The 14,414-nt window shown below is 42.6% G+C and overlaps 1 protein-coding gene across 1 annotated transcript in view; it reads left to right on the top strand.

Moving 5' to 3' along the window:
- Positions 1 to 14,414, top strand: part of VPS36 (vacuolar protein sorting 36 homolog) — a 103,168-nt gene that overhangs the window by 45,602 nt on the left and 43,152 nt on the right. The window contains exons 4-6 of the mRNA XM_082248352.1: positions 3,555 to 3,669; positions 6,272 to 6,361; positions 14,006 to 14,092. Of these exons, the coding sequence (XP_082104478.1) occupies positions 3,555 to 3,669; positions 6,272 to 6,361; positions 14,006 to 14,092 (292 nt within the window). The remainder of the gene's footprint in view (positions 1 to 3,554; positions 3,670 to 6,271; positions 6,362 to 14,005; positions 14,093 to 14,414) is intronic.

Raw genomic sequence — 14,414 nt, 5'->3', positions numbered from 1 at the left:
AGGAGTCCAGACTACCGATTAAATGTCCTGGAACTCCGAACAATCAGGCTGTGCCTGGATCACTGAACGGATCGTCTTCAGGGGTTTCCAGTACGGATTCAGTCAGACAATGCCACGGAGGTGGCTTATGTCAATCATCAGGGTGGAACAAGAATTGTGTTGGCAGCTCTGGAGGTAGCCAGCATTCTACTACGCTTTGTTCTGGCCCTCTCCACCGTACACATTCCGGGGGGGGGGGGAACTGGCAGGTGGATTATCTCAGTCGGCAGGCGTTGGACCAAGGGGAGTGGTCCCTCCGCCTGAACGCATTTCATCAGACATGTCTCCGGTGGGGCACCCCTGAGATGGATCTGTTGGTGTCTCAGCTCAACAGAAAAGTTCAGAGGTTTGTGGCACAGGATCCACGGCAGACTCCACAGATGCACTGGTGGCCCTGTGGGGCCATTATCGTCTGATCTACGCTTTGCCTCCTTTCAGGCTTCTGCTGAGGCTCTTGCACAGGATCGAGGCAGAAGGGATATTCCGGTCATTCCAGTGGCCCCGGACTGACCAAGACCTGGTGCGGCTGGACGCCGGTGTCCCTTGGAGACTGCCTCTGTTGTCCCAAGTGGCAATCTTCTATTCTGCTTTACAGTTACTGGCTTTGACGGCTTGGCTTTTGAAAGCCAGGTGCTGAAGGATAGAGGTTTGCCTGGGTCGGTGATTCTGACACTGCTGATAGCTAGGAAGTCTACCTCTAGGAAGTTCTACCATTCTACGTGGAAAGCGTGCATTTCGTGGTGTAAGTCTCTTGGTGTTCACCCTCGATCTTTCTAGGTGGCTCGGGTCTTGACCTTCCTTCAACGGGGGGGGTTGAGCAGAAGTTGGCCTTGAGTACCATCAAGGGCCAGGTGTCGGCCTTGGTGGTCTTCTTTCAATGACCCCCTGGCCACGCACTCCCTGGTACATACCTTTTTATTCAGGGGGATCAACATTTGACTTCACCGTTGTGGTCTCCTCTACTGCCTTAGCATCTGAATTTGGTGCTTTCAGTCCTTCAGAAGCCTCCCTTTGAATATAATCGGGAGATTTCCCCACTTACGCTGTCCCAGAAGGTGGACTTTTTGGTGGCGATCACCTCTGCTCACAGGGTGTCTGAAATTGGCGGCATTATCTTGTCGCACCCCTTACTTGGTGGTCCACAAAGATTAGGTGGTTCTTCGCCCCGGTCTGTCGTCTCTTTCTAAAGTAGTCTCTGATTTCCATTTGAATGAAGACTTTGTGTTACCTTCCCTGTTTACCAGGCCTGAACATGCCCTGGATGAGGTTCTGGCTATTCGGGTGTACCTGGCAGCTACAGAGTCTTTTCGGAAGTCAGACTCGCTATTTGTGTTCACGGATGGGCCACGAAAAGGACTGTCCGCTTCTTCTGCTACCATTTCAAGAGCGATTAAACAGACGGTGACTCAGGCCTATTCAATCAAGGGTCAGATTCCTCTACTCGGGCACTTAGTGCTTCTTGTGTCTTCTGTCATCAGGCATCAGTGGCGCAGGTTTGCAAGGCGGTCACCTGGTTGTCAGTGCACACTTTCACAAAGTTCTATAAAGTGGAGGTGTTGGCATCTGCAGATCTCTCTTTTGGCTGCAAGGTTTTGCAGGCTGCTGTTTCGAGAGTCCGTTCCCTCTTTGGAGGAGTATTGTTCAGGTGGGCTCCTGTTGTGTTTTTGTTGAGCTTCTGTTACCTGGCTAAGGTTTAGACTTGGGAATTTTTTTGCTGTTCCCACCCCTCATGCTTGGGACGTCCCAATGGTCAAGAATTCTAAGGAGCTGTGTCAGTCAATAAACGAAAGAGAAAAACTGGATTTTAGTACTTACCGTAAAATCCTTTTCTCTGATGCAGCTCCATATCTTCTTTAGACCATTGGGTTATGCTCCTCCAATCAGGAATAGGCACTAGGCAGGAAAAGGCTTTACCACGCCCATGGGGGCTGTCCCTACAAGCATAACCCCACACACTCTGCTACAGCAGCCAGTTTCGTTGCAAGCAGTGTTTAAAAGACAAAAAAAAAACATTCACTCAGAAGCAGAGGGGCGGGTGCTGCGTCTGTCGATAAACTTCAGCGAAAAGGATTTTACGGTAAGTACAAAACTCCAGTTTACTCTTCATTGACAGACGCAGCTCGATATCTTCTTAGACCATTGGGATGTCCCAAAGCAGTATTTTTATGAGGGGTGGGAAGACAACCAGGTTCAACCAGGAACAACTGGAGCTCACCTAGCAAAACATACACCCTCAAAGAGAACAGAAACTATTTTCTTTAAACAGCAGAGAGGGCTGGGACAAACTGTTCCGCCCAGGCCTAAATTTCGGCCACTTCCCTGGCCGCCAAACACTCTTGGTGCCCCCCTGGTGATTTGGCTGCTGTAGCAGAGTGTGTGGGGTTATGCCTGTAGGGACAGCCCCCATATGCGTGGTAAAGCTTTTTCCTGCCTAGTGCCTATTCCTGATTGGAGGAGCATAACCCGATGGTCTAAAGAAGATATGGAGCTGCGTCTGTCGATGAGCGATAGAGAAATGGGATTTGTGACTTACCGTAAAATCCATTTCTCTATGTTCATTGACGGGCACAGCACTTACCCCTCTATGGAGTTGTAATACTCTGACACTGCTTGTAACAAAACTGAGTACCTATAGCAGAGAGAGGGAGTATACCTCCTGGGACTGCCCATAGGCATAGTCAGGTAATTTTTCTGTCTAGTGCCCTACTCCTGTAGGGGGCAGCATAACCCAGTGGTCAGGAATCCTAAGGCGCTGTGTCCGTCAATGAACACCGAGAAATGGATTTTACGGTAAGTCAAAAATCCATTTTTTTTTTTTAGACTGTCCCTTTAAAAAATGTTTTTTACTTTTATTGCTATTACAAGGAATGTAAATATCCCTGTTAATGGCAATCAGCAGTGAAAGGTCCTCTTTACTGAGACATCTGGGGTCTAATAAACACCAGATCTTTGATTTGCCCTGAAAGCATGTGATGAAACTAAGATTGGTTTGATCAGATGCTTATTACAAGTCAAAAATGACTTGCTTACATTCTGCAGAAACTGGAAGTGACAAAATACTCATTGCTTCTGGTTTTGTATTCAATAGAGATGATCGGGGACGTTCCCTTATGTTCATTGGTCAAGTCCTTCTACATCTGCTAGTGCATCTAATCCCTCCCTCTCCCCAGACTCGCCAATTCTTCTGTCTAGAGGTGTCTTTATTGCTCTTCCATCATCCATCAACTTTGAATGGCAAAGATTTTACAGATGTCCATTTAGAACTTGTGAACAGTTTTATCTCTGTTTCTGTTGCAAATAATGGGAATTTCGATTTACTTGTAAAATCCTTTTCTTGTAGGACATCTCGGAACACAGAGCGTCTTTATATTAATTACGAATAGCTGTGTTAGAAAGCGTCTATATATAGTATAGTCACAACTGCTGTTTATATTTTATCATAATAATTGTGGCTTTAAATGCAATAGTGCTTATTAGAGTTACTCATTAAATGTGTATCTTGTCTGTCCATGCAGTGCCAAAATTGTTGTACATCTCCATCCACCCTCTCCAAACAAAGAACCTGGACCGTACCAAACTAGCCGCTACTCTTACGTCAAGCTTTCATTTAGAGAACATGGTCAAATTGAGGTAAATGTTACATGTTCTGATTGTTATCTATATATTTCTCTCTTCCGTATTTAGTTTCACTCTAGATTTAGCTTGCCTTATATGACTTTTGTTGAATATTTGTGATTCTAAACGTTGTATTTCTTTCTTTTTTCAAATATAAACTTTATTGAGACACGAAGTAGTAACCACAAAATAACACGAAGTAGTAACCACAAAATAACTTACAACAGCAATATAGACAAGGCAAAAAAAAATGTCTTCAAGACTCGTAAACAATCAAATGGAAGGTAATGGCGATGCCACACTATGTGTGGACTGGTACCGCCTCGTGTCATTTTAGAATTTTTTAGAAAGAAAAAAGAATGAGCGACAGAAAGTCGTCGCCCCCATAGGTAAGGGAAGAGAAGAGAGAAAGAGGAAGGAGCGAGAGAGGGGGCAAAAAAAAGGGGGTGGGGGGGTGGGAGTCAGGAGCAGTGGAAGAACAGACGAACTGTCACATCCAGTTGAACCTGTGTGTGTGGGGGGGGGGGATTATGCCCCAAGTAGAGTCACCCCTTCCACCGAAAGGACAAAAGGATTCCACAAATCCCACATTTTTGGAGTATTGTTCCCTTTTGTGTTGGGCCGTGAGGACCAGGTCCTCCATCCTGTTTATCTCTTCTACTTTTCTTAACCAGTGCGTTAAGGTCGGGGGTGAAGATTTTTTCCAGTGTAGAGGAATACAGGATTTAGCAGCATTCACCAGATGTCGGACAATTGATTTCCTGTACTGTGATGGTGGGAATTCCGAAAGATGCAGGAGAAAGAAAGGGTCATCTGGGATAATGCGTTCTGTAAATTTTTGTGTGATCCTGCAGACCCCTGACCAGAAATGGGTGAGTTTAGGACAGGACCAAAATATATGTAATAAAGTGCCCTCATATCTCTGGCAACGCCAGTACCCATCTGAGGTGTCAGGGAAACATCTGTGGAGTGTATTTCTTTCTTAACCACTTGCCTACTGGGCATTTCCTGCCCAGGCCAATTTTTAGCTTTCAGTGCTGTCACACTTTGAATAACATTTGCGCGGTCATGCAACACCTGTACCCAAACAACATTTTTTATAATTTTTTTAGACAGAGCTTTCTTTTGGTGGTATTTAATCACCATTGGGTTTTTTATTTTTTGCTAAACAAACTAAATAAAATGGAAACGTTTGAAAAAAAAAAAAAATTTTTCTTCATTTCTGTTCTAAAATTTTGTAAATAAGTATTTTTTCTCCACTGATGTGCGCTGATGAGGCTGCACTGATGGACACTCATAGGCAGCACTAATGAGGCGGCACTGATAGTGGGCACTGATGGGTGGCCCTGATGGGCACTGATTAGCACTGACAGCTCTGGTGGGCACTATCTGGGCTGCACTGATAATCAAAGCACTAATGATCAGTGCCCTGATTGTCAGTGCAGATGTCCCCTGTGTGGATTTGCTGGTTTTTGGCTCTCCTCTCCTCACGCCCTATCAGCGTGAGGGGAGGATTGCCAATAATCGGTAAATCCTGTTTACATTCTGATCAGCTGTGATTGAACACAGCTGATCATGTGGTAAAGAGCCGTCTAATTTGCTATTTACCCCAATCTGTGATAAACTGTGTCCAAAGGACACAGCTATTAAAGCTCACTGACGATGCACACCGCAAGGTGTGCGCAGGCAGTGCGAGCTCACGTGGAAGCCATATGACGGCCTCCCAGCAAAGTGCGGTCTCGCTGTAGGCTTTAGCACGGTCGCGAAGGGGTTAATTAACGAACATGTTATACTTACCTGTTCTGTGTAATGGTTTTGCACAGAGCAACCCCAATTCTCTTCTTTTTGGGTCCCCTACTGGTGGTCCTGGCTCCTCCCCTTTGCTGAGTGCCCCCAATAGCAAGCGTCTTGCTATGGGGGCACTTGAGCAGGCTTGCTACTGAGCCACGCCTCTGTTAATGGACATTGTCCATTCACACAGAGCACAACTTGGCCCTGCCCCTACTCTCTCTTTATTGGCTCACCCTCCCCTCCAATCAGATCTCAGAGCTTTCCCAACTGAGAGCTGCAGATTTCAGCTCTCCACCCCTTGCTTTCTGAAATCTCAGACAGGCTGTATAAATGTGGTACTTTAAACTAATGTAGAGAAGAGAAGACTGCAGATAAAAAGGTAAAGCTTATGTAAGAGGATTTATTTCATCTCTGTGTATCACCTGAAGCCAGTCACTTTACTAGGTATGTATGTATGTATGTATGTATATGTATGTATATATATATAGTATGTGTGTTTACAAACATTTTCTTTTGTGAATACGGTACCATACACCTTAGCCCAGCTTCCAGGATACATCCGTCCATGCTGTTAGTTTGAATGGAGGAATCTGTTTGCATGTATGCATTCATTTAGCACTAATATAAACGCATCTGAAATCAGGCCCAATTTACAGAGGATGCCTTTAGCCATTGACAAACCTATATCCCCCTTATTCATTGATCAGAAGTTAGGAACAGAAAATACTCTATAAGAAAACTCTATATTCTCCCTGTGTTAGCAGTGTCTATGAATAGGATTAGCCTCAGTCAGTACATTAACATGTACTATTGGTCTTTTATTTAGTTCAATCGACGACTGTCAGAGGAGTTAACACAGAGAAGATGGGAAAGAACATCAGTCTCGCCCTCTATTCAGATGAACAAAGGTCCACAGGTAGAGTCTGTCTGTCTGTCTTGTCTATCTGTCTGTCTATCTATCTTCCACATTCCCCAGGACATAATTTCACTTTATATACATGGGTATGTTGATTACCCCATATTGCAAAACCATGAAGTTAATGACACAAAGCAGTCATTACAGTGCCTTGCGAAAGTATTCGGCCCCCTTGAACTTTGCAACCTTTTGCCACATTTCAGGCTTCAAACATAAAGATATAAAACTGTAATTTTTTGTGAAGAATCAACAAGTGGGACACAATCATGAAGTGGAACAAAATTTATTGGATATTTCAAACCTTTTTAACAAATAAATAACTGAAAAATTGGGCATGCAAAATTATTCAGCCCCCTTAAGTTAATACTTTGTAGCGCCACCTTTTGCTGTGATTACAGCTGTAAGTCGCTTGGGGTATGTCTCTATCAGTTTTGCACATCGAGAGACTGAAATTTTTGCCCATTCCTCCTTGCAAAACAGCTCGAGCTCAGTGAGGTTGGATGGAGAGCGTTTGTGAACATCAGTTGTCAGTTCTTTCCACAGATTCTCAATTGGATTCAGGTCTGGACTTTGACTTGGCCATTCTAACACCTGGATATGTTTATTTGTGAACCATTCCATTGTAGATTTTGCTTTATGTTTTGGATCATTGTCTTGTTGGAAGACAAATCTCCGTCCCAGTCTCAGGTCTTTTGCAGACTCCAGAATGGTCCTGTATTTGGCTCCATCCATCTTCCCATCAATTTTAACCATCTTCCCTGTCCCTGCTGAAGAAAAGCAGGCCCAAACCATGATGCTGCCACCGCCATGTTTGACAGTGGGGATGGTGTGTTCAGGGTGATGAGCTGGGTTGCTTTTACGCCAAACATAACGTTTTGCATTGTTTCCAAAAAGTTCGATTTTGGTTTCATCTGACCAGAGCACCTTCTTCCACATGCTTGGTGTGTCTCCCAGGTGGCTTGTGGCAAACTTTAAACGACACTTTTTATGGATATCTTTAAGAAATGGCTTTCTTCTTGCCACTCTTCCATAAAGGCCAGATTTGTGCAGTATACGACTGATTGTTGTCCTATGGACAGAGTCTCCCACCTCAGCTGTAGATCTCTGCAGTTCATCCAGAGTAATCATGGGCCTCTTGGCTGCATCTCTGATCAGTCTTCTCCTTGTATGAGCTGAAAGTTTAGAGGGACGGCCAGGTCTTCATAGATTTGCAGTGGTCTGATACTCGCACAGTGCTCCTTGGGAAGTTTAAAGCTTGGGAAATCTTTTTGTATCCAAATCCGGCTTTAAACTTCTCCACAACAGTATCTCGGACCTGCCTGGTGTGTTCCTTGTTCTTCATGATGCTCTCTGCGCTTTTAACGGACCTCTGAGACTATCACAGTGCAGGTGCATTTATACGGAGATTTGATTACACACAGGTGGATTCTATTTATCATCATTAGTCATTTAGGTCAACATTGGATCATTCAGAGATCCTCACTGAACTTCTGGAGAGAGTTTGCTGCACTGAAAGTAAAGGGGCTGAATAATTTTGCATGCCCAATTTTTCAGTTTTTTATTTGTTAACAAAGTTTGAAATATCCGATTAAATGTCATTCCACTTCATGATTGTGTCCCACTTGTTGTTGATTCTTCACAAAAAATTACAGTTTTATATCTTTATGTTTGAAGCCTGAAATATGGCAAAAGGTCGCAAAGTTCAAGGGGGCCGAATACTTTCGCAAGGCACTGTAGATGGACAAAGCCTCTGCTGTAATCTATGGTATTCTTACAGCTGGCCCCGTGACTGTCCGAATATTTGAACAATGACTGCAATTGATTGGCTGCAGTCGCTGTTCAGCCAACTTCTTTCTGCCCTGCGCCTTGAATTGCTCAGTTGAAGTTTGTTGAGTTCAGTAATGTCAGCAGAGCCACACAGGGTTTGAATTGTAACTGATTCAAAAGAATCAACCAATGTTGATTAGTGGGCCGTAGCTAAGGCCGATTTTTGTGTGGCCAATAAATTTGAGTGATCGGGCATGTTGGGAGTTTTTTGAAAACTGAACACATTTCTAATCAATTAAGGGGGAGAATCGTGTGGGAAATACAATTAAAAAAGAAATGCGCATGAGCACAAGAAAAGAAAAATTCCCGGAAAGAAAAGAAGATTCCCAGGCATGACAATTATTTTCTGTAGCAACATGAGGTGAAATTGAAGGCTTGATTGGTTGAATTTCGAAAATGGGGCACCATCGGATCACAAAATGCACAAAATTTCTGATTTTCAAAAGAAAATTTCTATGGGATTTGACCCGTGTATGGCCTGCATTAGTCTTTTAGTACTTCTACTGGAAATGTTGAGGACAGATATTGGTTGCAATAAGTTAATGCCTACCTTTTTGTATTGTGTTGCTATATACCTGCCTCCAGAAAAAACATATATCAAGAGTTGGTTATAAAGAGATTGTAAAGTCTTTTTTTTTTTTTTTTTAAATAACAAACATGTTATACTTCCCTGCTCTGTGCAGTTGGTTTTGCACAGGGCAGCCCAGATCCCCCTCTTCTCAGGTCCCTCTTTGGCACTCCAGGCCCCTACCTCTTGTTGTGTACCCCCACAGCAAGCAGCTTGCTATGGGGGCACCAAACGGAGTCACAGCTCCCTGTGTCCATTCAGACACAGAGCCATGACCTGGCCCTGCCCCTTCTCTCTCCTGATTGGCTGGCTGGCTGGCTGACTGACTTTGACAGCAGCTGGAGCCAATGGGGCTGTGCTTCTGTGTCTGCCAATGAGGAGAGGAGTCCCGGGCAGCTGAGACACTCCTGCAACAGCACTGGATAGAGATGGGCTCAGGTAAGTATTGGGGGGGCTGCTGCATACATGTTTTTTATGTTAATGCATAGAACCTTCTGCCTTTACAATCCCTTTAAGTGATACTAAACCTTTGTGTTTTCTTTTTAATAAAAAAAAAAAGATATTATGCTTATCTGCTCTGAAGAAGGATGTAGGGCAGAGCAGTGGCTTACCTTCTCTTTTTTTTGGTCCCCTGCCGGCTCTGTCCGCTCCTCAAATTCTGGATGGACCCTCTGCACACTGCTACACCCTTTTCAGCAAACTATGCAATGAAAAACAGGGTTATTTAGTTCACATATATTGTAATGCATGTTTAAGCTGACCAACTGCATCAAAGTAATCCCTCTTCTGGCCATTCCTTCACTGCCTTGCCACTGCAAATGCTAAGGTGGACACCATGCCAACACGGGGCATAAAGACCCAAGGTGGCGGAGAGCAACTAAGTTACAGATCTGGTCACTAGAACAAAACTGTATTGGTTCCTCAAACCAAAGGAAGATGTGATTGTGTAGGCAGTAGATAGATTTTAAAACAAAATGTATTTATTGTACATAATTAAAAAAAAATCAAACAATATCAAACAATGTTGTGGAGCTTGTAACAAAAACAATTGCGGTTTGACCGCTAAGTTCACATTATACTTGGATAGAACAGGTGATTCCGTTGTTTCAACTGTGAAGACATCCGGAGGGGATGTGAGTGAAAACAGACGGTTCTGACGCGTTTCGGCTATAGGAAATTTTTAGCCTTTTTCAAGGTATCACCAAATTTTTCTAAAAAAAGTGAACAGTTCTCATATTAGTAAAAGTGAAAATAAACTTGAAAAAACATTATTGAACATTTTCAAACATTAATGATTATACCAGCATTAGGATCTCGCTGCAATCCAAGGGAGTGCAGTGGGGAAATAGGCGCCATCTCTCAGCTCCAACACTACCAGGTACACTGTGGATTATTTTTGAAGCAAAAATCTAATAATCATTAATGTTCAATGGTTGCAACCGTCTGTTTTCACTCACATCCCCTCCGGATGTCTTCACAGTTGAAACAACGGAATCACCTGTTCTATCCAAGTATAATGTGAACATAGCGGTCAAACCGCAATTGTTTTTGTTACAAGCTCCACAACATTGTTTGATATTGTTTGATTTTGTTTTAATTATGTACAATAAATACATTTTGTTTTCAAATTTATCTACTACCTACACAATCCTATCTTCCTTTGGTTTGAAGAACCAGTACAGTTTTGTTCTATTACTTGGGGTATGGATGATTGCCGTCATCCCTAAGTAGCTCCATAGATTACCCCCTATACAGATCTGGTCACAGACCTGCATTGCAACAGAGAAAAGCTATACCTGTGCTCAAATCCAATTAGCTTGTTTATGTATTTGAACTATCAGGTGCTGGGGGGGGGGGGGGGGGGGCACATAGTAACACTACAAATTCTGCAATACATGTTTCAGCTAAATATCCCTGTTTTTCATTGCATAGTTTGCTGGAAAGGGTGTAGCAGTGTGCAGAGGGTCCATCCAGAATTTGTATTGTTACTATGTGGTCACACCCTTTAGCATCTACAAATACGTGAACAAGCTAATGGGATTTGAGCACAGGTATATCTTTTCTCTGTCTGCTCCTCCTCTTCTCTGAGTGTCCCCTTAACAAGCCATGTGTTTTGGGAGCACTAATGCGTGCGTGCTCCCGAGCTGGGCTGTGTGTGTCCATAGACGCATACTGCACATCTCAGGCCACGCCCCTCACTCCTTCGCAGGATTGAAGGGGAAAGCAGCAGAAGCCAATGTCTCCCGCTGCTATCAGTGTTGTCTGTGGGAAGAGGAAGAGAGAAAGCAGTCCACTGCAAAACTGCTAAATGATTTACCAGGATACATTTTCCTGTGCTTTTCATGATTAGAGAATCCATATCTCACACGATAACATCGGATTGTTCACTATTCTCGTACCGTGTCAGCTAGATTATGTGTGATTATACCTGGAAAAAGCCTCCTTCAATTTTACAAGCTTATTTTTTTCTGGCGCTTTGTTTTTAATGGAAAGGATAGATTCCCTGAGGATACACATAGTTAGCACTTGTTTGTCTGTGACTCATCATTTACCATTAAACCCGTGGGACATAAGTAAAGTAGAATTCTTCATATACAATAAACTGCGTGAAGATTACATTTTCAGAGGTACAAACAAGCTACTTGGTTGCAGCCACTCCTAATCTGAAAGCCCCTGAAGTATATGACTTTCATGAAATGTTAAAACGAAACTCTGGGCATATAAAAGGGTCACAAATGAATGCAGCTAGATATTAAAAAAGAAATTCATTAAATAATTTTTTTAATTCAGCTAGTGCAAGTTCCTACATTTTGATCTGGTGTCACCCCCCTTTCAATCCCCTATGTATAAGCACTCAGACTGGGAAAGGGAGGGGTAGTATCAGGTTTTGTGTTTTGTGCAAGGAACATGCTGATAAGAGAAGTGGGATAACAGATGACCTCATCAGTCTTCTGCTGCTCTTTTATCTCCAGTAGGCTGGGGTTAATATAAGTACTTGAGCAGGTTAAACCGGTAACGTTCTATATGACTTCCACCACAATGCAAGTTATAATTGCCATGGATGCCAAGGCCATAAGTCTTCAGGCATTGTATATTATTGTGTGGGAACTTGAACTATTGTGTTTTGTGCTATCTTTTAACCCCTTGTGTGTAGAGCTGCACGATTCTGGATAGAATGAGAATCAAAATAAAAAAAAAGATGACGATTCTTGGCGTAACATCATCTTTCACATTCTACAAAAAAATTGGGCTAACTTTACTGTTTCCTTTTTTTTTTTTTTTTTAATTAATTGAAGTGTATTTTTTCCCCAAAAAGTTGAATTTGAAAGACCGCTGTGCAAATACAGTGTGACATAAAATATTGCAACGACCGCCATTTTATTCTCCAGGTTCTCTGCTAAATAAAAAAAAAAATATATATAAGACCTGAACAAAAAAAGGGACAGTTATGGGTATGTAGCCCATCTGACATCACTATACAGACATATGCACCCTAACTCGCCATACAAAGCAAGTAAGGCGAGAAGGAAGTAAGTACCATTAAGTGTAAGCTGCAAATAATGAGGTAGAAGAAGAAGGATAGAAAAGGGAAGGGGGAAGTGAAAGAGGGGTAAGGGGGAGTTACCCACCTGGGAGCCCGCATCCACCCGACTGCCAGTTAGCCACTATTCAGCTGGTATCTGTAGATGGGAAAGCCAGGGATTCCAGACTTTATTGGGCTGTGATTGCCTATCTCAGGGCGTACTATTTTTAATTAATATCATCAATTTAAATGAATATGAATTTGTCTGCCATTATCGGCACCTATTGAAGTGGGGTAAAAATCCTTCTTTGGATTGCATTTTTGGTTCATATTTGGTCAGTTAAAAAAAACGCACCAAAAATGCACCTCTCCATTGAAATGCATTAAAAATGCACCCGTTTTGTGTTTTTGATGTATTTTTTTTATTCACATATCTATGAAAAAACACACCATAAGCAAGGTAAAATGTCGGCAAAATCGCAGGCGTTTTCGGCTGCCATTATCGGCACTTTTTTTTTCTTATGACACAGTGCTAATAACCCTATTTCCAGCCAATCATTTTCAGCAGCTGAAATTTCGGTGCATCGCTACAAATTATCCCTACCATCACATTCAGTGGGCAGTACTGCTCCAATGAACGTGGCCCATTCAACTACCGTAGTTTGTTGGCATTCCACGAGAACGTACAATTTTAAAGCATGACATGTTGGGTATCTATTTACTCGGTGTGATCAAATACCACCAAAAGAAAGAGGTGGAGAAGGTGAAGAAATACCACCACTTTTTTTGTGGGGGGAAAAAGGGCATAGATTTTATTAGGGTACGGTTCTGCACGACCACAAAATTGTAGCGCAGTGCCGTATCACAAAAAATGGCCTGGTCATAAAGGGGGGTAAATCTTCCAGAGAGCAAATGGTTAAATCGCTGCGCAGAAAAACTGCTGCGCAAATACTATGTGACATAAAAAATTGCAACGACCACCACTTTAGTCTCTAGAGCAGAGATCCTCAAACTACGGCCCTCCAGCTGTTGCGAAACTACACATCCCATGAGGCATTGTAAAACTCTGACATTCACAGACATGACAAGGCATGATGGGAATTGTAGTTCCTGAACAACTGGAGGGCCATAGTTTGAATACCCCTGCTCTAGAGCCTCCACAAAAAATAATATACATTTGGAGGTTCTAAGTATTTTCTAGCAAAAAACACATATTTTTACCTGTAAAAATAAAAGTGTCTGAAAAGGCTTGGTCCTAAATTGGATAGTGATTTTTTTTCTCTTTTTTCGCACTATTTATCTCATATTCAACATTTTATTTGGATGGACTGACTTATTATCTCATGCAATATTTCTGAAAAATGAGTCACATGAGCTTTGTAGCGCATGTGGAATCCTTTAGTAAATTGCCCCCAATGTAACGCCACATAAACCCAGGAAATGATAAAAATAATTAGCTAGATTGTTTGTTGGTCAAAGGCTGTATGAGTTTTTTTGTTGTGAATTTTGTTTCTTCTCCATGTCTGCCCCTCTTCCCTCACTGTACAAGTAGCATTAAGGCTTCCATTGTGAGCTGCTGCACTGTTTACAGTACTATGAACAATGCCCAGGCAGCGGGTCAATGCTTATTTACATCCTGTAAGTCATAATTATTTCTTTCATAAAATTCTGTTCTCTGCTAAGAATGGTCTCATGTTCCTTCCTCTTTCCTATTTCTCCTACACAGGCTGGAAGAATAAAAGCGGTTGGGATTGTTGGCATTGAGAGAAAGCTGGAAGAGAAAAGAAAGGAGACTGACAAAAACATTTCCGAGGTTAGTGTTACACTGACCCTTCTCCGAGTCAGCCCTGATGGCCTAGGAGACTTGTCACTCACTGGCTGCTAGAACTACAAGTAAAAGCCTGTCCTACCTACCAGGGCCACCTCGCACTGAATATTGAATTGGCCTACTACACATATGCCTGTTACCCCCTTTACGCCTAAGAATAAAAAAACAAATGTAAATGCCTAAGCACAATTTTACAACTTTGATATGTGTTAGTAAAATCGTACATATCATTACAACTACTTGGTGAATACAGGTGGACTATACCTTATTTCAGGTCAATATGGGCTGGATAAAATGGTAATGGATA

Source organism: Pelophylax lessonae, assembly GCF_965119305.1.
Source record: "Pelophylax lessonae genome assembly, chromosome: 2".
NCBI lineage: Eukaryota > Metazoa > Chordata > Amphibia > Anura > Ranidae > Pelophylax > Pelophylax lessonae.
The sequence above is the reverse complement of the archived record's forward strand: the minus strand, read 5'-3'. Positions and strand labels throughout refer to the sequence as shown.